Source organism: Chrysemys picta, chromosome 10, assembly GCF_011386835.1.
Source record: "Chrysemys picta bellii isolate R12L10 chromosome 10, ASM1138683v2, whole genome shotgun sequence".
Lineage (NCBI taxonomy): Eukaryota > Metazoa > Chordata > Testudines > Emydidae > Chrysemys > Chrysemys picta.
This window is the reverse complement of record NC_088800.1, coordinates 77,146,608-77,168,306: the sequence shown is the minus strand read 5'-3', so window position 1 is coordinate 77,168,306 and position 21,699 is coordinate 77,146,608. Positions and strand designations below refer to the sequence as shown.

General features: G+C 45.4%; 3 protein-coding genes across 20 annotated transcripts in view; 2 read left to right on the top strand and 1 right to left on the bottom strand.

Annotated features, from left to right (window-relative positions):
• The window catches only part of SNX8 (sorting nexin 8), a 36,648-nt gene extending 28,509 nt beyond the window's left edge, over positions 1 to 8,139 (top strand). For all 15 annotated transcript variants that reach the window (XM_065560114.1, XM_024102381.3, XM_065560104.1 and 12 more), the window contains 4 exons: positions 878 to 946; positions 1,794 to 1,943; positions 2,431 to 2,580; positions 3,729 to 8,139. In XM_065560114.1, coding sequence (XP_065416186.1) covers positions 878 to 946; positions 1,794 to 1,943; positions 2,431 to 2,580; positions 3,729 to 3,842 — 483 coding nt within the window. In that variant the 3' untranslated portion in view covers positions 3,843 to 8,139. The remainder of the gene's footprint in view (positions 1 to 877; positions 947 to 1,793; positions 1,944 to 2,430; positions 2,581 to 3,728) is intronic.
• Positions 8,140 to 8,767: 628 nt separating this feature from the next.
• On the bottom strand, positions 8,768 to 15,689 carry NUDT1 (nudix hydrolase 1). 3 transcript variants are annotated; one of them, XM_065560122.1, is made up of 4 exons: positions 15,406 to 15,689; positions 14,667 to 14,827; positions 9,815 to 9,973; positions 8,768 to 9,292 (listed from the first exon to the last, which is right to left on the bottom strand). In XM_065560122.1, the coding sequence occupies exons 1-4, from the start codon at positions 15,658 to 15,660 to the stop codon at positions 9,232 to 9,234; spliced, it is 636 nt and encodes a 211-aa protein (XP_065416194.1). In that variant the 5' UTR covers positions 15,661 to 15,689; the 3' UTR covers positions 8,768 to 9,231. The 3 variants fall into 3 exon arrangements, with proteins under 3 accessions (XP_065416194.1, XP_005289180.2, XP_042709081.2); XM_005289123.4 differs by having other exon boundaries at positions 9,828 to 9,973; XM_042853147.2 differs by having other exon boundaries at positions 9,828 to 9,973; positions 14,695 to 14,827; positions 15,406 to 15,467.
• MRM2 (mitochondrial rRNA methyltransferase 2) lies at positions 15,534 to 21,011 on the top strand. Of its 2 annotated transcripts, none has more exons than XM_005289126.4 (3): positions 15,534 to 15,666; positions 17,684 to 17,973; positions 20,214 to 21,011. In XM_005289126.4, the coding sequence occupies exons 1-3, from the start codon at positions 15,659 to 15,661 to the stop codon at positions 20,654 to 20,656; spliced, it is 741 nt and encodes a 246-aa protein (XP_005289183.1). In that variant the 5' UTR covers positions 15,534 to 15,658; the 3' UTR covers positions 20,657 to 21,011. The 2 variants fall into 2 exon arrangements, with proteins under 2 accessions (XP_005289183.1, XP_042709079.1); XM_042853145.2 differs by lacking the exon at positions 15,534 to 15,666 and adding an exon at positions 15,773 to 16,816.
• Positions 21,012 to 21,699: the final 688 nt, after the last annotated feature.

Sequence of the window (21,699 nt, the reverse complement as noted above, 5' to 3'; positions counted from 1 at the left end):
GAAAAGTGTGGGGGGAGCCTTTTTAAAAAGGTTTAAAGAATAAAGTAAATAGTGACTGTCCCAAGCTGTCCAAGAATCCTGCACTCTGCGTGGCTAAGATCATATGGTGAATATAGTCCAGCCAAACCTGTTTCTGTATCCAGTTGTGACGTTCACCACTTGTTAAACACTACATGAAACTCATTCCGACAGAACACAAGAGGTCTTATTGCTGTTGAAACGGCATAATGTGATGACAAATAACACGAGCACATGACAATCCAAAAAGACGAGTGATAGTTTCTCTTCACTGCAACCATCACTTCATGCTGCTAAAGATGTTCTGGGTGCTTTACAGATAAATAAAACCAGTTTCCTGCACCAAGGAGCCTAAGTTCTAGAGAGCCACATTTGTGACACAGACATAGGAAGGGAAAAGGGGCATAAGAAACAAACAAGCAAGTGCTGAAGTTTAGCTGATGTCTTGTCAGCTCTGCTTTTTGTTTCATTAAGTCTTCTAAGGAGGAAGTGCTTACCTTTCCAGGTCACCTGGAATAAGTGTGTCTTAAGGAGGGATGATAAAATCCTGGTGGATTCTATGAGTGCAGGGGTTCCAGACAGAGCTGCATGGAAAACCTCAGAGGACTCATGATGCCAACTTCTTGTTGCAGTGATCAGGCAATCCGAATGCTGTTCCTACTCCAGTTAGTTCTGTGTTCATCCTGGTGTCCAAGCTTAAGATCTCCAGTCCCACTGTGAGAGCTGCTTGATGTAGCTATGTAATGGCTGGTGTGCCCTGGAGATTCCTGTGGAGGGTCAACATACTGAGTGGGTTTGAGAGCTGTGATGTGAATGCTTGCCAGGCTTATATGAAATGTACTTGTCTCTTGTTTTTTAGGGAAAACAGGAAGAGAGTGATGTGGTGGAGAAGCTGAACCTTTTCCTGGATTTACTCCAGTCCTATAAAGTGAGTGCTGCTGTTTCTCTGCCAGTGAGACAGTTGTTTAGAACAGTTTTGTGCTTTTTAGAGGGTGTAACGCCAAGTGAATGGAAAACTGGCTGGACAGTCAGTTCAGAGGCAAACTGGCATCATGTAGAGTGAGGGGAGTGATTCTCCCTTGGCTAGCTCTGAAATGTTACTGATCTGCTCTTGGCTCATGAAAAGTTTTGTGGACACCAGACCTTGCAAGGAGTTGAAGATATCCATCTGCTTCACTTGTAGGAATCCGCTAATCTTTTTCATAAGTCAGCTATTTTGGGGGCAGGGAAAGAGAATGAATTAGTGGACTTGCCTTTTACATGTGAAGACATTAGTTCAGTTACAAGTGAATTGAGTTTTACGATCTCAGCCTACTCCTTCAGGGACACCCTGCGAAAAGCCGCTAAATACAGTTCAACACAGTTGGCAGCCTTCCTGAAGAGGGGCCCTGTCCAGGATTGGAATAGCAGGGCACTGCAAGCTAACAAGAGGTTAATTAGCAATGTTTAATATTGAAAAGGGATACCCAGATAGGAAGTTTAGTGTTGGTAAAGTTCAAAGCACATTGACAGAGATGCAGCTTCAGATCACCTGCTGTACCCTCTGTTTTGGCTCGGAGCAGTTCTGGTTCTCATTTAATTAAAAAAAAAAAAAAAAAAAGGCTTTATTTGAAATACTCCACAGTTTAGAAATTTCATGGGACACCTTTCATGCCCTCAGCTGTGTACCTCCCAGATGTGCACGTTCTCTTCTCCCCACCCTCTCCCATGGCCCGCTTTCCTGTATCTAGGCTCTGGTATGGGGTGAGTACTAGTTGTTTCCCTTCTTCCTGAAGGATCTATGTGAGAGGCATGAGAAGGGAGTACTGCACAAACACCAGCGAGCTTTGCACAAGTACAGCATGATGAAGAAGCAGATGATGAGTGCCACTGTGCAGAACAAGGAGCCAGAGTCCGTGGAACAGCTGGAGTCACGAATTGTGGAGGTAGGGCAGATGTTTCTGTGTATGTGGGAGTGATGGGTAGCATGTGTGTTGGATGGAAACCTCTTCCTAATACTGACATAATGTGGCTTATCAGTGCTTTTGGAACAGGCAGAAAGGGTCACCCATAGATCTTAGTCTTATTCAAATTAATTGCTATGCTGTAAGAAATTTGCATTTGTTCTACTGAACACTTACTGCTGGTGTTTGGTATCAAAAACAAGGTGGTCCAATATAGCTGCCTGTAGGAGGTGCAGAAATGCACAGTCTGCATGGTGGAAAGTGCTTGCTATGTGACCTCTCCAGTTGCTGCCAAGCAAAATGGGCACAGGACTGTGTTTTTGATTTTTGGTAAGTGCTTGAGTTACAGGGTAGAGAGGAGAACTTGTGCTCTGCTGGTGTGAGTGGACACTGAGGATGATGCATTTCTTCTGTGACCCTTGCATCACCCTTCTGGGCAATGAGGTTAACTGGGTTTTTTGTGTCTCAGCAAGAGAATGCAATCATGACCATGGAGCTGCGGAATTACTTTTCTTTGTACTGCCTGCACCAGGAGACACAGCTAATCCATATCTACCTGCCTCTCACTTCCCACATCTTGGGAGCCTTTGTCAACTCCCAGATCCAGGGCCATAAAGAGGTAAGTTCTTCAGTCATCTTGCCTCCCTTTACCCAGTTGAAAATATGTATTTGAGCTGTTTGTTTTTCCCTCTTTCTCAAAGAGTGGGGCTGTCCTTGGGAAGGTGGTGCTGACAAACCCAGGGGAAGTGTAAGTGTGTATGTGTATTTTTTCCAGTCCCCGCACTTCCCAGGGTGACTCTAGCTTTGGAGCTGTCTGAGATAATTATCTGTGGAATGCTGGGTTATTCAATTGTGGATGCTGTATATTTGCTAGATGGATTTGCTTTTTTGCTTTGTGTTAAACAGAAATTATATAGCAAGAAAAAGGACCTAACACAGTGGTGGACAAACTACGGCCCGTGGGCCGCATCTGGCCCATCAGAGCTTTTAATCTGGCCCTTGAGCTTCATTGCCCCACTCCGGCCAGGGAGTGGAGTTTGGGGCTTGCTCCGCTTCGGCGCCCTGATCCTGCTCCCGAGCAGGAGGGCGGGCAGGGGGAGTGGGGCAAGTCCCTGACCCCGCTCACCGGCTGGAGCACTGGTGGCGGAGTGGGGCAAGTGATGAGGTGGACGAGAGAGAGAGAGAGAGAGAGAGAGAGAGAGTGTGTGTACACACACACCACGGCCCACCCACACCCACCTGTGGCTACGTCCTGGCACCGGGTGTCTTTTCGGATTAAAAAAAAAGCATTGTCATCACAGCTCTTCGTTCATGGCCTGCCATACAATTTCCATACTCAGATGTGGCCCTCAGGCCAAAAAGTTTCCCTCCTTCTGCCCCCCCGCTCTAACAGGTTGCCTTGTTATGTGTTTAAATAAATCATTCAGCATTTCCTAGGTTCAGACTTCTTTCCATGCATTGCTTCATGGAAATGTGCGTTGGGGGAGACAGTTTCAGTGGAGGGCTCTAACCAAGCCTTCAAAACTCTGTCTCTTCCCTGCCTGCCTATTTTGGTAAGGATGACAGGATCTTCAGAGAGCTGCATTAAAGCACCAGTTTGATGGAGAGGTGCTCTGGACTTACTGGTTTTCCATATAACATTTCTGCAAATGCATTGGCTTTTGACCAACCTCCAACACAGCTTAGTGCTACCATGAACTCAGACCTTTGAGTGTGCTGTGTGACAAAGTGATGACCCACCAAGCTGTTTTGCTTTCTCTCCTCTAGATGAGTAAAGTTTGGAATGAACTGAAGCCAAAGTTGAGCTGCCTGTTTGTGGGACCCCACAACATGCCAACACCACCATTGTCACCCCCAGAGGGCAACTTCTTTGCCAATTAACGCTCTGAGATCTGACACTGACCAAGTCAAAGTGTGGTCAAGAGAGGGGTGTGACCTCTATCTCCAGCTATTAAAAGGAATCCTCCAAACAGCTATTTTTATATTGCTGCTTTGAGCTGCTCTCTGACTTATGGACAGACTGGAAACCGAAGCACATACAGAGAAAGAGCGAGACAATCTCCTGATTTTTGTTCTTTATTTTGAAGTGCCTTGGGGTACGACTGAGATTCATTGCCCCAGAGGCCCTCTGCCTAAGGACTGGAAGTGGCTTGGTACATCACATGCTGCAGTTCAGCTGTTGCTGAAGTCTCATGCTGCTCATACTAACTACCCTCTTACAGCTATCAACACATATACTGGCCAATGTGTAAAGTGCTGAGTCACACAGGATGTCTGAAGCATTCCTTGCTATTTAAGCTTGGGGCCCAACCTAGAGCCATATGTGGGTAAGGAGAGCTGAAGGCTAGCCTCCCTTTCTCCCCAGGTTCATTGGTTAGGTGTTTGATTTCATATTGCTAGATCCACATGCAAAACAGGGGAAAACTTCTGGTTGGCTCTCTAGCTCTGCTGGGTGGGTCAGTGCTGGATGTGATGTTTCCCAGTGTGGGAGTTGAACTCATGTCACAGGGCATATTTGCTCATGAGTGGTAATGTGTGGCCAAAGATGACCTTGCTGAACAGCATTTCTTACGGGAGTCTGCCAGTCACATGTGTAGAAAATAGCTGATTGAAACTACGATACACCCCTTAGAAAGGGATAACTTTTCATACTGTTGAAGCAGGGCAGTTCTGGGGTGATCAACTTTCCTGGGAAGAGCTGGAGTCTTCACTCCTGGGTGTCTGTTACACGCTGGTATCCTCAGAGGACGGCTGCCTGTAAGAGCCCGAACTGGCTAAGGCTGATGTTCCCTCTGATCTACTATCAATTGTTACATAACCAAGACAGGACTGAAAATGTTCAGTTCATCAGCAAGAGTCAGTATTTATCATGGTGATGCTGCTACTCTTTTTTGGCAGTACCACCATGATCATTGTCTCTTGAAGATGAAGACAAAGGCCTTGAGGTGAAGGAGGCAATAAGCTTCAAGTGAGTGAAAAGGAAACACACTGACTAGGAAGAATGAGCTGTCAAATTTGGACCATAATTATTTCCCTATTCTAGGTAACTTGCCCATTAAAGTGGGATATCTTCAACTTCTAGAATTCTGATTCTTGTATATAGTGTTGGCTAGTTTCTGCTGCAAGAGAAACTATGATTGAAATAACCAAAGTTACTTGACATATGTCAATAAGCTAATCAGTGTTCTGGTGTCTGGGACAGGCAGGACCCTTCCATCTTTGAGAAATCACCACTGTGGGACAGGGGCTACACTAGATTGTCCTAAATAGGACACTGAGTTTGTCTACACTGCAATCATCAGATGTGACTACAGCATGTGTAGGCATAGCCAAGCTCGCTTTACTCTAGCTAGCTCAGCTACTGGGAGCAGTGAAGCCCTGGCAGTGCACAATTCAGCGCTATAAATGTGTCCAGAACCCAGGTAATTACTTGGATGACTAGCCCATGCTGAAACCAATGCTGCTCTTGCTTCACTCCTACTCACACACAAGCTAGCTTGATTAAACTAGCTATGTGAACTGCAGCCACACTCTATTAATGCAGTGTAAATGTGCCTGGTGTGGGTCGATTTCTTGGTGCTTGGGCTAGGGAGAGCTGCGGCTTTTGACACTCTTAAAGGGGTGAATGTAAAAACAGGTCTTACACAGACTGCATTGCTTGTTGCGTGTTAGCAGCTTAAGTGCTAACTCTTTCTAATGCTTGCTCAAAATGTTTCCCTTGCAACTAATCTACTGTGCTTTGCAAGAGCCTGAGACACGTGCTAGTGAATCTTTGGCAGAGAATACAAAACAATACAGAAGAGATTCTATTCACAAACCAGGACAAATTGCAAAGACCATAAATGTATGTACAGTGTAATAATAAACCACCATCCTGAGTGGTAGACAGGAAACATTTCTCCATTTGACCTTGTTTACACTAGGAAGATAGGTTGCTTTATGTTAGCTTACATTACATTTTAATGTGATTTTAAACACTAGTGCAGACAGTATCAATGCTTTTAAAAATGTGTTGCCTGGTTGTGGTCAACCCCAGCTCCTGCACCCCCAGCATAAATCCTTTTTTTTTTTTTTTGGTAATCAAAGTAGTTTGTCTACTGTTAAGTTAAACAAATAATCAAAATAAGAAAATACTGTACATTGTCTTGGAAAAGTTTGGATCTCCCATATAATCAAATGGGGAGCTGCATTGCCTGTATCCGTTGTCTGATAGAGGGTGATCGTCAGCATAGCAAAGAGTTGGCTCTATTCGAAAGAAACTTTGCCCTGTTCACAGTTATAAAAAGCCTGAAAGTGTAACAACTATTTCTAAACTCTTAAGCACATATTAAATAGTTAGCTGTCCAAGGGATAACTGCTCATTGCTGTTTAAGCAGCAGCGCTTTCAGGCTCTGCCTGTGGAATTCAGTAGGATAATCAGCTTTATATATGTCACAGGCTTAACCTATCTTAAAAAGAAATGGTTCATTGGAGTGGCTCCGAGTGAGAATACATCCATTCGTGCAGTCGCCTTGTCCTGAATGAACACAGGGATGAGCATACACTGCTTCACTGAGGACTGCAGTTGCCGTTCAACAACATCTGCTGTTTTGGGCAGCTTTCAAGAGAGAATGAGTGTCTCGTGTTCATATTCCTGATACAGCCGATGCCACATCCTGGACGACTGCCCTGGTTACTACTCCCTCTGTGGAGCATCTTCCTCTCATACTGTGGTTCATTCAAGCTTTAACTTGCAAACCTATTTTTATAGACTTAGCCATTCTGGTCTGAAATCCAAATGGTGGTGGCATGACTACTTCCAGCAGCAGAGAAGGGGCTTCTGCACTTGTATTCTCCTCTCAGTTTAGGGTCAATGCAGTTTGCAGAGATAGCGTCTATTTCAGCTTCTCTGCTGTGGAAGAGTGCAGGGTAGAAAAGTCCAACTGACTTCAGTTCTCTATGCGCCATATGCAATGTAGAGGAAGGAGAACCAGCTGCTTCCATGGTCCATGCTGTGTTCAGACTAACGAACAGAAATAGTGGAAACAAAACATAATGCGTTGAATAAGCAGTTCCCAATACCAGAGCTGGTAGGCCATTAGCTTGCCAAATTTTCTGATAACTGGAATTAGTTTTGAATTGATGTTAAGCACAACAGGAAATGAGTTCAACAGGGCATGCCAGTTAGCCAAGACCTGCTGCTGCTGTAAGCTCTAGCACCAAAGAGTTAATGTGCCTTTCTGAATGGAAGCTTTCTCTGCACATATTGACCTCATGGGGGCTTCCACCCGTTTGCGATGTGACTTTGTAGATAAGGCATCCAGACTTATAATTTTCAGTGCAAGTGTCTCTGCACCAGAATGTCTTGAAGAAGCCAGGTCTGTAGATGAGTATGAAGCCGGAGAGGAGAACCTGACTCTTCAGTACAGAAATTAGTTTCCTTTCCACCAAAAGAGCCATGTAGCCTGCCTTTCCTATTGCCACCGCTGTTTCTAATTGGAAGGGGACAACAGGCGGTGCCCACTCTGACCAGCTGCACAGAAGGGTTTACAGATGGGGAAACTTTCCAAAATATCAATCTCTTCCCCCCCCCCCCCCTTACCTGTGACTTGCTGATGGGATCACTATGTTTAAACAGTGCCTTGCTTTCTTCTTGTCTCTGCTCCAGCTGCTCTTTTTGATCACCCATGGAAGTCACCGCTGAATTTGTAACAGGCTAGCTGCACAAGTTCAAGACTGTGACTTTACTGAAAGATGAAGCAGCAGCTCAAGTGAGGACAGAATTCAAAATACTGGTCTCTGCAATAGTATCAGAGGGAATAGAGTGTTTGTAATACAGAATGAATGGCAGGGGTACAAGGCACTAACTCTTATCCTTTGCCTTCAAGCCCAGGCTTGCCACGTGCATGAGGCATGGCACTTTGACTAGTACAGACTATTCAGAGCAGCTGGACGGAGATAGGAAGAGGCAGGCTTGGTTGGAGGATGTGAATTTTACCTGCTTGAGAAAATCCTGTATCTTTGCTTTGCTCAAATAGTCTTATGTATGAAGCACTTTATCAAACTGCAGGAATTAGAAAACTATTACTACAGCTGATAGACTGGAAATGTTTACAGATTATATTACATTCCAAGATTCTATCTCCAATGTGTTTAAAAACTATGTATTTGTAAGACAAAAAAAAACCTTGTATAAGAAGTTAAGAGTGGCTTTATTATTGCTGGTATGGACTGATTAAACTCATTGCCCGGCATGCTGAGTTGGGAGCAGACCCCAGCCCTGTCTGGCTCCCCTGCTGCTGTCTTGGGGTGAAACCTATTAGAAAGCCCCTGCTGAAGGTTCTGAGCTTTATAGCACTTGTTCACTTGTCAGCATGAACAGCTGAGCAGGAGGGACAGTTAATAACCATTTAAACAGTGAATGAATAGTTAAGGTTAAGAGAAACGAGAACGTGGGCAGGGCCTAAGCAATGCTATGCAACCACATTGCTTTATTTTACCCATTGCCACAACCTCCTGCTGCTTTGAGAGGAAAAAAACTAGAGCCATGCACAGTTCCATGCCCAGCCTCCCCAAAATGCTCCACCCTCAGCTGGCCCTGAATAAGAGGAAGCAACACACTGTCCCAGTTTGTAGGATGGGTGGGGAAGAGGATTAAGGGGAGTGCTAGTTCCAGTGCTGTAGCCTGTGAAGAAAGTGGTTAACTATTACAGTCCAGTCTCTATGCTGCCTGGGGACAGGTCTCCTGCTTCTGGACTATTTTTAAGGGCCTTTCAGAAATCATCTTGTCACTTCCCTGGAACATGAATCAGACCGTGAATGCTATATTTATTTTAGTATTTTAATGTAAAAGAGAGCCATCTGAGAAGGAACAGATTATTGATCTAACTGTTAAAGGAGAAGGGATACCATTGAATTATGGGAGTCATTACCAAGCCATAACTGAAACACCCCACACCTTGGAACTGCACCAGCACAAGAACTGCCGTCTTTTGTTCTCCCTCAAGGGAAAAGCCACTTTTTCTCCTCCACCCATCCAGTAGATAAGTCTCCTCTGCTGAGAAAGGAGAGCATTGCATAAAGTGGCCACTACTATGGCATGTTAACACCTAATAGTTGGGGCCTGGCCCAATATGGGCAATGATGTATTTGGTGAGGGCGGAATGCTGCTGTTTCCTCTTAAACCTCCTCCACTTGTCTCAGCGTGTACTCCAGAATAGTGTCTAGCCCCTGGAACTTAAAATAGCCCTGGAACGACTTCTTTTGGAGCAGTAGGGGGAACCAGTAGACATCATCTGGCCACATGTGACTGAAAGGCACTTGATCCAGTTGAAACCACTGCGGACGCATTTCTAAAATAAGAAGAATAAAGAGGTTTGGGTAAACTTATTTCACTGCTCTTTTGTTTTGATGCTGGGTGTCCTAGGAGGGAAGGAAAGCACTTCCAACAACTATGATCCATAGGGGCTTGCACAGCTAGCTGGCTTCCTTATGGAGGGATTGTAGGGGGAAATTGTCCAGAGGAAGAAGCAGGACTCAGGGAGGCAATGGGCTGCTAATGTTACTCAGACAACACAGCCGTACTCAGCCACCACCCGCTTTCTAGTAAATGCTGGCAGGACGCTTCTGGTAAAAAAATGCCTGAAGTGCATTAAGGTAAATAAAGCAGTTAATCTATTTTTCCCCCCCCAAGTGGCCCAAGCCCTGTTCTGGAGAATGAGGGCCGAGAGTCCAAAACTAATATTGAGGGTGGGGAGAAATTCAATGCGCATCACAGAGGCCCACGTAAATATGGGACCAGCATCACCCCTTCTCCACATATGCTTTTAAGTATTAGGAAATAAGGGCAAACAAATCTTTGTGCTGCCACTTGCCCTGTGCTCCTACCATCACTTTCTGTTGGCTCTCCATGAAAGCTGTCTGTCCGGAAGATGTGGACTTCCATGAGCTCAGAGTTACCTACAAACTCAAAGGTGATCTGACCAATCTTCTGCAAGTTGTCCACGGTCAATCCGCTCTCTTCCAGCAGCTCCCTGCAAAAGGAACAGATCTTTGCATGAGGGTGAGCAGTGGGAAAACACAAACTCAACAGTCAACGTCTGCGCACACACACCACTCTGGGGTGAAGACAGAGAGACAGCCTGCATCTTTTGCACAAACGTGGACAGAGAAATTGAGGGGGGAAGTTGACATCTTTAAAACAGGAGTGCCTAAAACTTCCTCAGCTTACGGTCACATTGGCAACTTGTCAGGAGTGTGGAGGATGCACCTGCCAGTGTAAGATGAGAGCAAAATGTAACTCGCAAAGTGCATAGGTCCCAGCAAGTAATGGTCCAGCCTGAATGCCAAATTGCCAGCCTACTTGGACCAAGATGGCTCAGAGCATGCTGGGACCTGCAATCTGCTGGCACCACACACCTGCATTAGATAACTATTAGAGCAAGGGCTAATGAGCCATTCCTAAATGATGCATCATGAAATCCAGAAAGCAGGGAATTGTTAAAACTTTGTGTGTGTGAATTTTGCTGTTTGGATAATGATGGCGTATTCCAGAATCTACATGGGAGGATTGGCAGAAAATGGCACCCTGTGAGTAGAGATCTCAGTGGATTTAGGACAAGCCTACTGCCCATTGCCGGAAGCAGGCTTATTAAAAACGTTGTATATACTTGTTATAGGAAAAAATTCAAGATTTAAAAAAAAGGGACATTCTGGAAAAATTAGGTAGAGGAAAGATTAGGTTTAGCCTTTTACAGTTGAACTCTGTACTTTTGTATTAAATTGAGTTATTCAGCCATTACTCCTCTTGCAAGGGGCAGATCCTTTTTAAGATACACTACAGCTGGATGAAAACTCTCCCCACCTCCAGCCTCACTTTTAATACTGAGCAGCTCGATGGGATCCTTCCCCAAGTCAGCACATAGTGCTTTGCAAATATCAGTTTAGTTAAGCCCTCAGACATCTTGGTGAGGAAGGTAAGATATATAAGGATGACTGCATTTACCAATGGAATTCAGCTACTGCCCAGGCTGAATGAAACTGCTGTTTAATAGCACACGATACTAGGTAATGGTTCAAGACAGGAAGTCAATACTATATCCAGCTGAAATGCAGGGGGGATTTTGGAAGGCTGTGGTGGAGAATAAGAGTTCTCACTTTTTGTTTGGGTACAGCAAGTCAGATACTTTAATTTCTCAAGCAATTGCGTAGCGGGAGAGAGCTAAACAGGTCTCTCAACAGGTAAACAATTACAGCAAGCATTTATACCTTTGTTACAGACAATAATGAGCAACAGCTGCATTTTGTTTATACATAGGTCATTCTGATATCTTGTTTTGCTCACTACTGTAGACTCTTAGTCTACATTCCATATCATCTACACATTATCTACACAAGGTCGCAACAACTTCTCATACAGTTCTTTCTCACTCGCCTCACACATTCCTCGCTTCTACAAATCTCGCGTTATTAGGGTTACAGTTAGCCTGACTCTTGCTAACGAACTGTCATGCTTTGCATCCCCTTCCTGTCAGTTCTTTCTCTGCTTCCACGGTTGGATGCAATGATCAAAGCTGAAATTTGTTCAGAACTGTTGGGTTGGTTTGCCTATTCTTATGAAAAGTGTCAGTTTCTTCTCTGATAGCCAGGTTTACATCTGATCCGAAAACACCATGCTGGGGGCCATGCCACTGACCCAGAGAAGAGTGTTACTTTTCACTTGTCATCTCCGCTTCCAATGTGCACCTAAGTACCACAAAAGGTCTCTCATTTAAGTATTGATCTGGCTCCCCTTTTAATTCAGATATTATGAATCTTCAGCAGTATTTTATTGGTCAAATATGTAACAGCTTTCGCTTGCAGGTCTGAATTGCCAGTACAAAAACCTGTAGTGAACTGTGTTCAGAGGACAGAACTGCTGGGCTTCATTCCAGTACTGATGCAGGATGATATCACAATCCATGTGATGCCAAATATTTTACTTCTTATTTAGACCAGTGTAAATAGTGTCAACCATTACGAAAAAGCAGTGACTACAGTGAACTTTCTGTGTACACACTATGGGAAAGTATGAGAGGCTAAAGGATATACTTAAAATTCTGCTGTCTTCTCTGAAGTTGCCAGCCAGTCAGTTCCCCACTTCATCACACAGGGCTTGGGCCACTTGGGAGGAAAAAATAGATTAACTGCTTTATTTACCTTAATGCACTTTAGGCTTTTAGGATTTTTTTAGGCATTTTTTTACCTGCCCCTGACAGACTAGATATGGAACGGTGAGCTTAGTCCAGGGCTCTTCCAATGTACAGCAATAACTAATAGTTTGAAAGCTACTGTATATTCAGCTACAGTATTTCATTTTAAAGTCAGGTCTAACTTTAATTAATGTGTAGTTGGATTTTTTTTTATTATTATTTTTGGCAGGGCAGCAACTCCCAAGTTAAGTATAATGGGAACCCTCTGTAAGGTATCAGCCTCTCTCTGGCATCAATCCCATTTTATAATTACACACTGATTTCACGGTTTGACTAATTTTAGTTGATCTTCCTGGAATAGATGATAGTGTCTAAAATAGATGTTTTCTCAGCAATAGAGCTTAAAGCTTCATTTCACAGGCTTCATTTCACTGGATGTGACACTGCTATGGCTTTCTAAGCCGTTTGATACAAATGTGGTACAGTCCAGTTCCTTACACAGTGGCTGGAAACATAATGGGTAAAAAATTAAACTAGAAATAATGAACCAGTTCAATGCTCCCTTAATAAGCTAATGGGACATGGTGCACAATGGTGGGCGTTTGGGGGCTTTAGGGGATACTGTGTATCAAGTGAGATACAGTAACTGTTGAAGCAGGAAACATAATTTGATACGTGTCTCAGAGTAACAGTTAGTCATTATGTATGCTAAACCCCTACCCAGAGACGGGATGGCTCAAGAGAGAGCCAGATCCAACAGGCTGGTGCAATGGGTGGCTGAGTTAGTTCCCCAGAGTGACACGGCTGCCAGCTCTGATGAGCTGCTCCAAGAGGGCTCCAGCTCAAACTGCTACATACAGTCCAGAGCAACATCCTTTGTCGGGGTGCTGACCACCCTGCTTGTGATCGCTGAAGCATTCCAAATATGGCTAAAAACTCCTACATGTTAAAGCCAAAGCTTCTAAATCCAAAATGGTGCAAGGGGCCAGTGTACATCTGTGAAACACGACATGTTGGTCTAGTAACTTGAGAGCTTCAGAGCTGGTGTGAGGCTTAGTGTGTGCAGTACTTTGAGAACTTTACAAGTACTTATTAAATGCTAAATTATTCAAAGCATCCATCCCCTCTACCCTATTTTCAGCAGTAGCAAGAGCCTAACAAACCAACAGCACGCTGAAGAAAGGAGGCTCATCTCCCTCCATAAACTGTCAGTAACTTCTCTGAAAGGCTGTTATATAAAATGCAGCTGAAGAAGCCCTGTGAGAGACCAGTTCTCTGCAAAGTAAACTACTCTATGCAGAAGGGAGCTTTGGAATACCCAGAAACAAGCAAAACTAGACAGTGTAACATACCCAGAGATTTACTGTAGCAATGCCAAACTTCCTGCCGTTCTGAAGGAAAATTCAGGCATTTGTGAAAGGGCCGGGAGGTTGGGAGACATGGGCTTATGTCAGAAGAACTCTTCTATATGAAGCTGACATTCATTTTTATATGACATTAGTGATTCAGTGCTCATCTGCCATGTTATCTTCTGCTGCAATCCCAGCAGACCTCAAGACAAATAGGAGTGGGCTGGTTCAATCAATAGTTGGAGAGAGACCCAAGTGCTGCAGAAAGTCAGCACGGGTGACTCAGTAGCTGGCACTCTTCCTTTGAGCCCTTACTGAAACAATCCCGCAACACAGCCAAGGCAACACTGTGCTGCTTATCTTTTGGATGAAACTTAAAACAGGTTTACCAGAGAGTCTCTGGCACTTTTAGTAAAACAGAGATATTAACTTGGTATCCTGTCCAAATGACGACTCATGTAATTACATTGTTTAGCACACTATTCATCAGTCATGTCCTCAACTCGTGTAGTGCATAGACGAGACTATTGCAATAGGTGCTACTTACTGCTCAAGGATTTTCAGTGATGGGTGAAGTGATTCTCTACATAACCCTTAGCAACCTGCCATACTTAATTAGTTTACAAAGTGCTCAGTGATCTTTTCACAAAAGGCACTACAGACTTGCCAAGTAATATTTAATTGGGCTGAGGCTTGTGTAATAAATTATGTAAGCAGGGGGGAAAAAAATCACCCGATGAGTGCTGCCAACTCTTGCGATTTTATCACAAGTCTCCTGATATTTGATGTTTTTCTTAGAGCTTCAGCTTTCATTTTTCAAAGAAAGTTTCCAGCCCTCAACCTTGAAGATAAAAAACTTGAAAAACGTGAACGCGAAAGATTCAACCCCCCCCCCCCGCCCAGTGTTTTGGCTTTAAAAATTATGATTTAAACAACCTCATGATTTTTTAAAAAGGGAGGCTGACTCATGGTTTCTATGATGCTGGAAGGTGGTGATACTCTCTTGTTACACACCCAACTTGGAGATGCCTGGCCAAATGACAGTTTGAATAGTTCAGGGAGAGGGATCACCCAGTCTGCCTGCCTCTTCTGGTTGAGTAAGAAGCCACCAACTGACCCATCAGCGCCCCATCTGGTCTTGCCTCCCACAACGCACGTGTGCCCACTCAGTGCCCCGTCCATCTCACCTGTGGGCTGCCTGCTCTATGGTCTCACCCGCTTGCACTTTGCCCCCGAATCCATTCCAGCGCCCAGCCCCGAATCCACGTTTCTTCATGCCCAACAGCACCCGCTGGGGCTGCACCACCAGCACCAGTGTGAAGAGCTTGTTTGTGAACATCGTCCCTGTCTGTACAAAGGGGAGACTATAAACCCCGTGTATGATGGAAACCACTTCAAACCAGGGCGTGCGGTAGCACCCAATGGCTCGTGCAGGCTGCGCCCGGTCCTGCCCCCCTACTTAGCCCTGGAGATTGCAGATTAAAGCCAATCACGCCCCCCCCCCCGTCAGCGCCCAGCCCATCACTGACCTATCCGCTCCCGGTCCGGCCGCTCTGCCCCCCACATCATTAACCTGGCCTGGCCCGTCTCGCCCCCATGGGGGGAGGGATAGCTCAGTGGTTTGAGCATTGGCCTGCTAAACCCAGGGTTGTGAGTTCAATCCTTGAGGGGGCCACTTGGGGATCTGGGGCAAAATCAATACTTGGTCCTGCTATTGAAGGCAGGGGGCTAGACTCAATGACCTTTCAAGGTCCCTTCCAGTTCTAGGAGATGGGATATCTCCATTAATTTATTTATTTATTTATTTATGACTAACCTTGTCCGCTCTTCCCCTCACCCCCCGCTTGGCCCGCCCCGGCCTGTCCCGTCCCATATCACTAACCTGCCCCCCCCCCGCCTCGGGCCGCTCCGACCCCCATCACTCACCTGGCCCGCCCCGGCCCCACGTGAAGCGGCCCTGCGCCGGCGGTTGCTCCGTTGAAAAGGGCCCGACTGGCAGCAGGAGCCGAAACGGGCGCCCGAGAGAGGCTGCGGCGCGCAGAGCCGGAAAGCCGCTCTCTCCCCACCCCACCCGGCGCCGAGCCGGAACCCGCGGCGCAGAGCGTGTTTCTGGGCGGGGAGGCCTTGGAGGAGACACTGGGAGGGGGGCAGCGGGCGCCCTTCGCTGTGGGCCGGAGCCATGAGCCGGTGAGGGGGCCCAGTGCGGGGCTCTGGTGCTACTCCCCGGAGTGTGGGGGGAGGGATCGGGGAGCTCAGCCCTGGGGTCCCTGCGCGGTTTGATCGCTTTGTTCTTCCCGCGTTAGGCGGGAGGTGTGAGTGGGCGGGCAGGGGGCCCAGCGGGGAGCAGGGAATTGAATCCAGTGACAGCCCGGTCCAGAGACACTTGTGGCTAGCCACAATACCGTCCCCTAGAGAGAGGGGTTTAAGGGCGGTCTCTGCTGCTGCTCACAGGGTGCTCCCTGTCGCCGTGGTGCATTGCAGGGGGGCGGGGTGTGACTCCCCAGTGCTAGAATAAGACTTCATCCCATATCCCTTGTTCTGTTCTTCGCTTTTCCCATTGAGCCCCTATTTGGGCCTAGAAGATCTGTGTGTGCAAACACCCTTTCCCCAAGGCCTGTCGCATCAAATAGGGCAGGGGTACCACTTTTGTTGCTTTAAAGGGGGAAAAAACTTCAGACTTGTTAATATTTGAAATCTAGAAATAGGGACAGTTGGGGAGAAAAAAGGCGGGGAGTCATTGTTGAATTTACTCAATGAACTCCGTTTGAAATCTATGGAACTGAAAGAAATTTTTGGTAGCAATGCAGAGGATTAACCATTGTATGCTAAAACAATTATGACTGTCCCAAATGGGGAAATCAGTATGTTATGGGGATGAAATTCTACCACATGAGTCTGACACTGTGATGTTGAGCTGATATATTCCTTTGCAGCATCCTTGATCTTGGCCCCTGAATAATGTGATACAATGTGCCAATGCTACATAGGCCCAAAGCTGATATTGGAATTTGTGATTGTCTCAAAAGCAGCACTTATATGTGGAGTTACCCAATCAGAAAATCTAATCCACTATTTGTGGGGCTGTTACCCTGTCTCTGGGTCCTTATGTCACATGCAGATTTCTGTTACTTGGTACATATAACTTTTAACAGTGAGGGTGATTTTACCATTGGAACAACTTACAGAGGGATGTGGTAGATTCTCCATCACTTGAAGATTAAAAACAAGATGGAATAGCTTTCTAAAAACATGCTGTACCTCAGACACAAGATAAGGGTTGGATGCAGGAATTACTGGGTGAAATTCTATGGTCTTGTTATGCAGGAGGTGAGATTAGGTAATCATAATGGGTGGTCCCTTCTGGCCTTGAAATCTATGAATCAATGTTTTTAAAACCGCTGTTATTGGGAAAGATGAAGGAGAATTTAGACTAAATTTATTAGTGGGAAAATGGGACTTTTGGAGGAGTAATGTTAACTAACCTTCTTTCTTAGTGAATTTAGCGTTGGGGTGAAGTTCTTTAATGACAGCTCTGGTGACTGAATGCCTCTCTATATTCACAGAACAGCTACAACATGGTGTCCTTTCACTATGTTTGAAGAACTATTTTTAGGCGAAAGAGGGGCATCCAGATTCATTTGTTTCACAGTACCTTTGCCACTGCCAACAAAGGTGCTCTCTGTGCTAACAGTGATGGGGCGTGTGTTGAAATAGGTGAACACCTATTCCCTAGAAACTGGACCAGGAAGAACCATTTAGCTTTACATGTGACCGTCTCACAGCAATCTGACGGCCTGGTATTCAATAATATCGATCTTGCAGTGTTGTTTCAAGGACTGGATAATGTTGGTACTGTTCTTAGGATATGAAAATCTCACTGTAAATGCTGAGCTCTTTGGGGGCACGGGACCATCCTTTTGTTCTGTGTTTGTACAGGGCTGTTGCAGAATAGAATCCTGGTCCATAATTGAGACTCTTGGATGCTACTACAATGCAAATAAAAAATAATTATAATTAACAACTGCAGGTGCCCAATAGTCTCTAAAATGAGTCAGTAAATTTCAGGAGTCACATCTGTAGAAGAGCTTACTGATAGATTGAAAGGAATGAGGTTAGAATTGGAGTCTGTTACTTTAGAGACATATGGTTGTCAAGTGCACAGTGGTTATGCAGAAACAGATTAACTTACCTTTCTTTTTTATAGTTATCAGAGGTTGGTGAGCACTTCCCTTCAATGCCAAAGGTTCCACACTGCAGCAGGATGTCTAAAGAGCAAAACTGGGGCAGAGCACCGCTGGCTGGAGCGGCATCTTAAGGATCCATTTGTGAGGGCAACAAAACAACATAATTATCGTTGCCGGAGTGCTTTCAAACTGCTGGAGATAGATGACAAACATAAGGTTCTTCGTCCAGGGCTCTCTGTGATAGACTGCGGGGCAGCTCCTGGAGCTTGGAGTCAGGTTGCGGTACAGCGAGTCAATGCTTTGGGCACTGGTGAGTGCACACGCTTAGCACCCAGAAGAACTAGACAATGCTGACTCAACCTGCAGTCTGTGAGGAGTGTCTTCTGCTCTACTAATAGATTTAGCTGTGCTGCAGACAGCTGAATGTGGGTGTGTGCTTGCATTCAGCACAGTCATTAATAGCTGTATAAAGTTTAAAGTATGTGGGGCTTTTTGTAACCATGATGGTAATAAAGAGGAGCAATTCCTATGGGGTGGAGAAGCCATCTTTAGGGAGTATCCAGAATTTTTCAAATGCAGCCACCTGGGCTTTTCTTGCGACCACAGCCTCCTGGGCAGTGATGGGGGTGGCAGGAGGGTAAAGCAGCAGACCCTCCAGCGGGACTGCCAGCAATGGTTGGGCCCTGCTCCCCTCTGGAGACACACAAGCTGGAGGAGCAGGCACCTAGTTCCCACCTTCCCGGAGGCAGTGAGGTCCGGCTTCAGCCCTGGGGTGGCAGGTGGCAGGCTCCAGCCACGGGGCTTCGAGCTTCATTCCCCGGCCAGGTGGTGGTGGGCTCTACCCCTGAGTTCACCCCCCATCACCCTGGCCTCCTCTGCCTTCCCCCAGTGCCCCTCTACCTCCAAACCCACCACCCCCTCTAGGGCTTGCCGGGCGGCTGAGTAAGTCTGCTGTGAAAAGTGATATTTGTGTGTTTGTTAATATCACTTTTCACAGACTTAATCTCTAGCAAGTCTCCTCTAATAATAATAATAATAATAATAATTAAAAAAAAATCAAAAAAGCAAAAGAAACAACAAGAAAAAAGACAAGAATGTGCAAAGCACCTTATTTGTGTTTCTGTTTTGTTTAGGTCCAGTAAAGAATAGAGACAACTGTATGTTGTTTTTATTATTGAGTTTGCAAAAAAAAAAAAAAATCCTACATAAATAAATTACAATGATTTGGACACGTATATGCATATATCCTAATTTCCTCTTTACCCTGGGGAGTGCTCAACCCCCCTTCTGCCCCAGGCCTGCCCCCACTCCACATCTTCTCCCAAGCCCCCGCTCTGCCCCAGGTCCCAACTCAACTCCACTCAAAGGCCCTGTCCTGCCCCTGCTCTGCCCCCAGCCCGGCCCCCACTCCACCCCTTACCCCAAGGCCTCATCCCTGTCCCATCTTACTCTGCCACCGCCTCACCTCTTCCCGCCCCCTCCCCTGAGTATGCCCCATCCCTGCTCCTCCCCTCCCTCCCAGCGCTTCCTGCACACCGTGGAACAGCTGATTGTGGCGGGCCGGGAGGCGCTGGGAGGGGGAGGAGTTGATCAGTGGGGCTGCCTGCAGGTGGGTGGGAGGCCCTGTGGGGGGGTTTGGCTGCTGGTCGGTGCTAATCATCTGCTAATTTTTTTCCGTGGGTGCTCCGGGGCTGGAGTTGGTGCCAATGCGTATATGAGCATATTTATTTATTTTTCCTAAAGTTAATTAAGTATTTTAGGAAAAACTGACAGAGCGGCCACCAGCAAGAGTTGGTGAGGCCAACTGTGAGGCCACCAAAAATGTGTTGTGAGAACCCAGGAGATAGCTGATCTATTGTAGAAGTGGGTAAAGCTCTTACATTGAGCTACTCTATGGGGTATTATAGAGGGTTGGGCATAGGGGAAAAGGGGGTCTGTCCCCATCTCTGCCACTAGCTTAGGATAGGTCTATGTTAGAAACATGCTGTATTGTAGATACTTACTACAGTGATGGAAGAGGTTGCTCCATCGCTGTAGTAAATCCACTTCTCTGAGACCAGCCCTTAGTGGGTAACCTTAGGCAAGAAGCTTAGCTTTTCTGTATCTTAATTTCCCTTTCTATAAACATGGTGGTAACATTGACCTCCTAGAGGTGTTGTGTTTTAATTCATTAATGTTTGTAAGGTACTGTATAGCAGGGCAAAGAACTGTTATTATTGGCTGACTCCAGCACAGTCTCACTGTTGACACACTGGGTAGAGATGGATGAAGAGGCTTTCTGGACTATCGATCTTTAAAGAAAGCTTGCTTTTATTTATTTTTTAAATTTGAAAAAATAACTAGGGTGAGATGAACATAATAAATGAACATTTCTGGTTATAGGAGGACTAGACAGCACTTTGTCAATGTGGTGTAGGTTTGTATATTAACTCTGGGGAAACTCACAAATATGACTTGTATTGTTAGCAGCTCTTGTAATAAGAGTGATTAATTTGGAGGTAAGGAGGTGTCTTGCATCTTCCATTCTTGCATTAACTCTTTGTTTCCTAGATCCTAACGCCCCTGTTGGTTTTGTCCTTGGAGTTGACCTTCTTCATATTTCCCCTCTGGAAGGAGCAGTCTTCCTTCCCAATGCTGATATTACAGATCCAGTCACGCTTAAGAAGATCCAGGAGCTCCTTCCTACAGAGAGGGCAGATGTTATCTTGAGTGACATGGCACCTAATGCCACAGGGATCCGAGAGCTAGATCATCAGAAGTTGATTAACTTGTGCTTGACCCTTTTGGATCTGTCCCAAAGTATCTTGCGGCCAAGGGGAACCATCCTCTGTAAATTCTGGGATGGACGGGAAGCCCATCTTCTCCAAAACAGACTAATGGAGCACTTCCAAGACGTGCGAACTATAAAGCCTCAGTCCAGCCGGAAAGAGTCAGCAGAGATCTATTACTTGGCAAAACTGTACAATGATGGAATGAAACATCAGAAACACTGATGATTGTGTCTGCCATTATTGCAGTGGTTGTCAGTCGCTAACTGGATACTTTGATTTGAAGTGTATTTTAAAACAAACAAACAAACAAAAAAAACCTCCCAGCATTGAGACTCTGAAATTGAATTGCTTTATTTTTAAGACTAATTTGGTGAAATCTGTCATTTATATAACACCATAGGTGTTCATCATGGTTTATAGATACAAAATAAAACAAGGTTGTTGCCCCACTGAGTTTATAATCTAATTAGGCAAGTAAGGACATCCAGTCTAACTCCCCTCCTGGGAAGAAAGCTCTTGGAAATTTATATATAACCTGCCTGTGGGGGATGGAAACAAAAATAAAACACTAGTTATAGATTTGTTTACATGTGTATGTTTATTTCAAATTGCTATTCTGCGACTGTAGTCATGCTTTGGGCAAAACGTAAGGCAGTTGTCAATCTGAGAGTGAAGAGAAGGGAACTATAAGTTAGTTTTACTTCCTTTGCATTTTTCCTAAAAGTTAGTGCAATGTCTTAGTGCACTCTTTGCCAAATAACCGTATGGGATGAAAATTTCCATGTCAGCCGTCTGCGTCAATCTGAAGTTTTCTGGAAACTTCAGCCAAAATGGTTAAGCTGTTTCTAAGAAAGAGGCTAGGAAAAATGCATGTTTTACCTGTATTTAAAAACTTCAGGTGATTTATTCTTTGAGAAGGTCTGTTGTGCCCAGGCTTTGGAGCAGGGCCTTGAAGCTTGGAAGAGGACTGGCCTTTTTGTCATGGATGTGCCTTTTGTTGTCCCCATGACAATCCAACCACATTTAACCAGCTTACAAGCCTCTGAAAAATCAGTTTTTACATGTGCTCAAGTCGAGTCCTGTTAGAGCTTAGTAGCTACATTCCCCAAAGAGTTTTTCACTTGGCATGCTCCAGCCCTGGGCTGAGCAGGATTTTCCCTGCAATTACAGCTCTAGCCTGCTGAGCCCGAAAGTCCTAGAAAGCAAAGTGGTGGAGGCTCTCTCATGCAGCCTCGGGAAAGAGCTGGTCAGTGTCACTTGTGCGC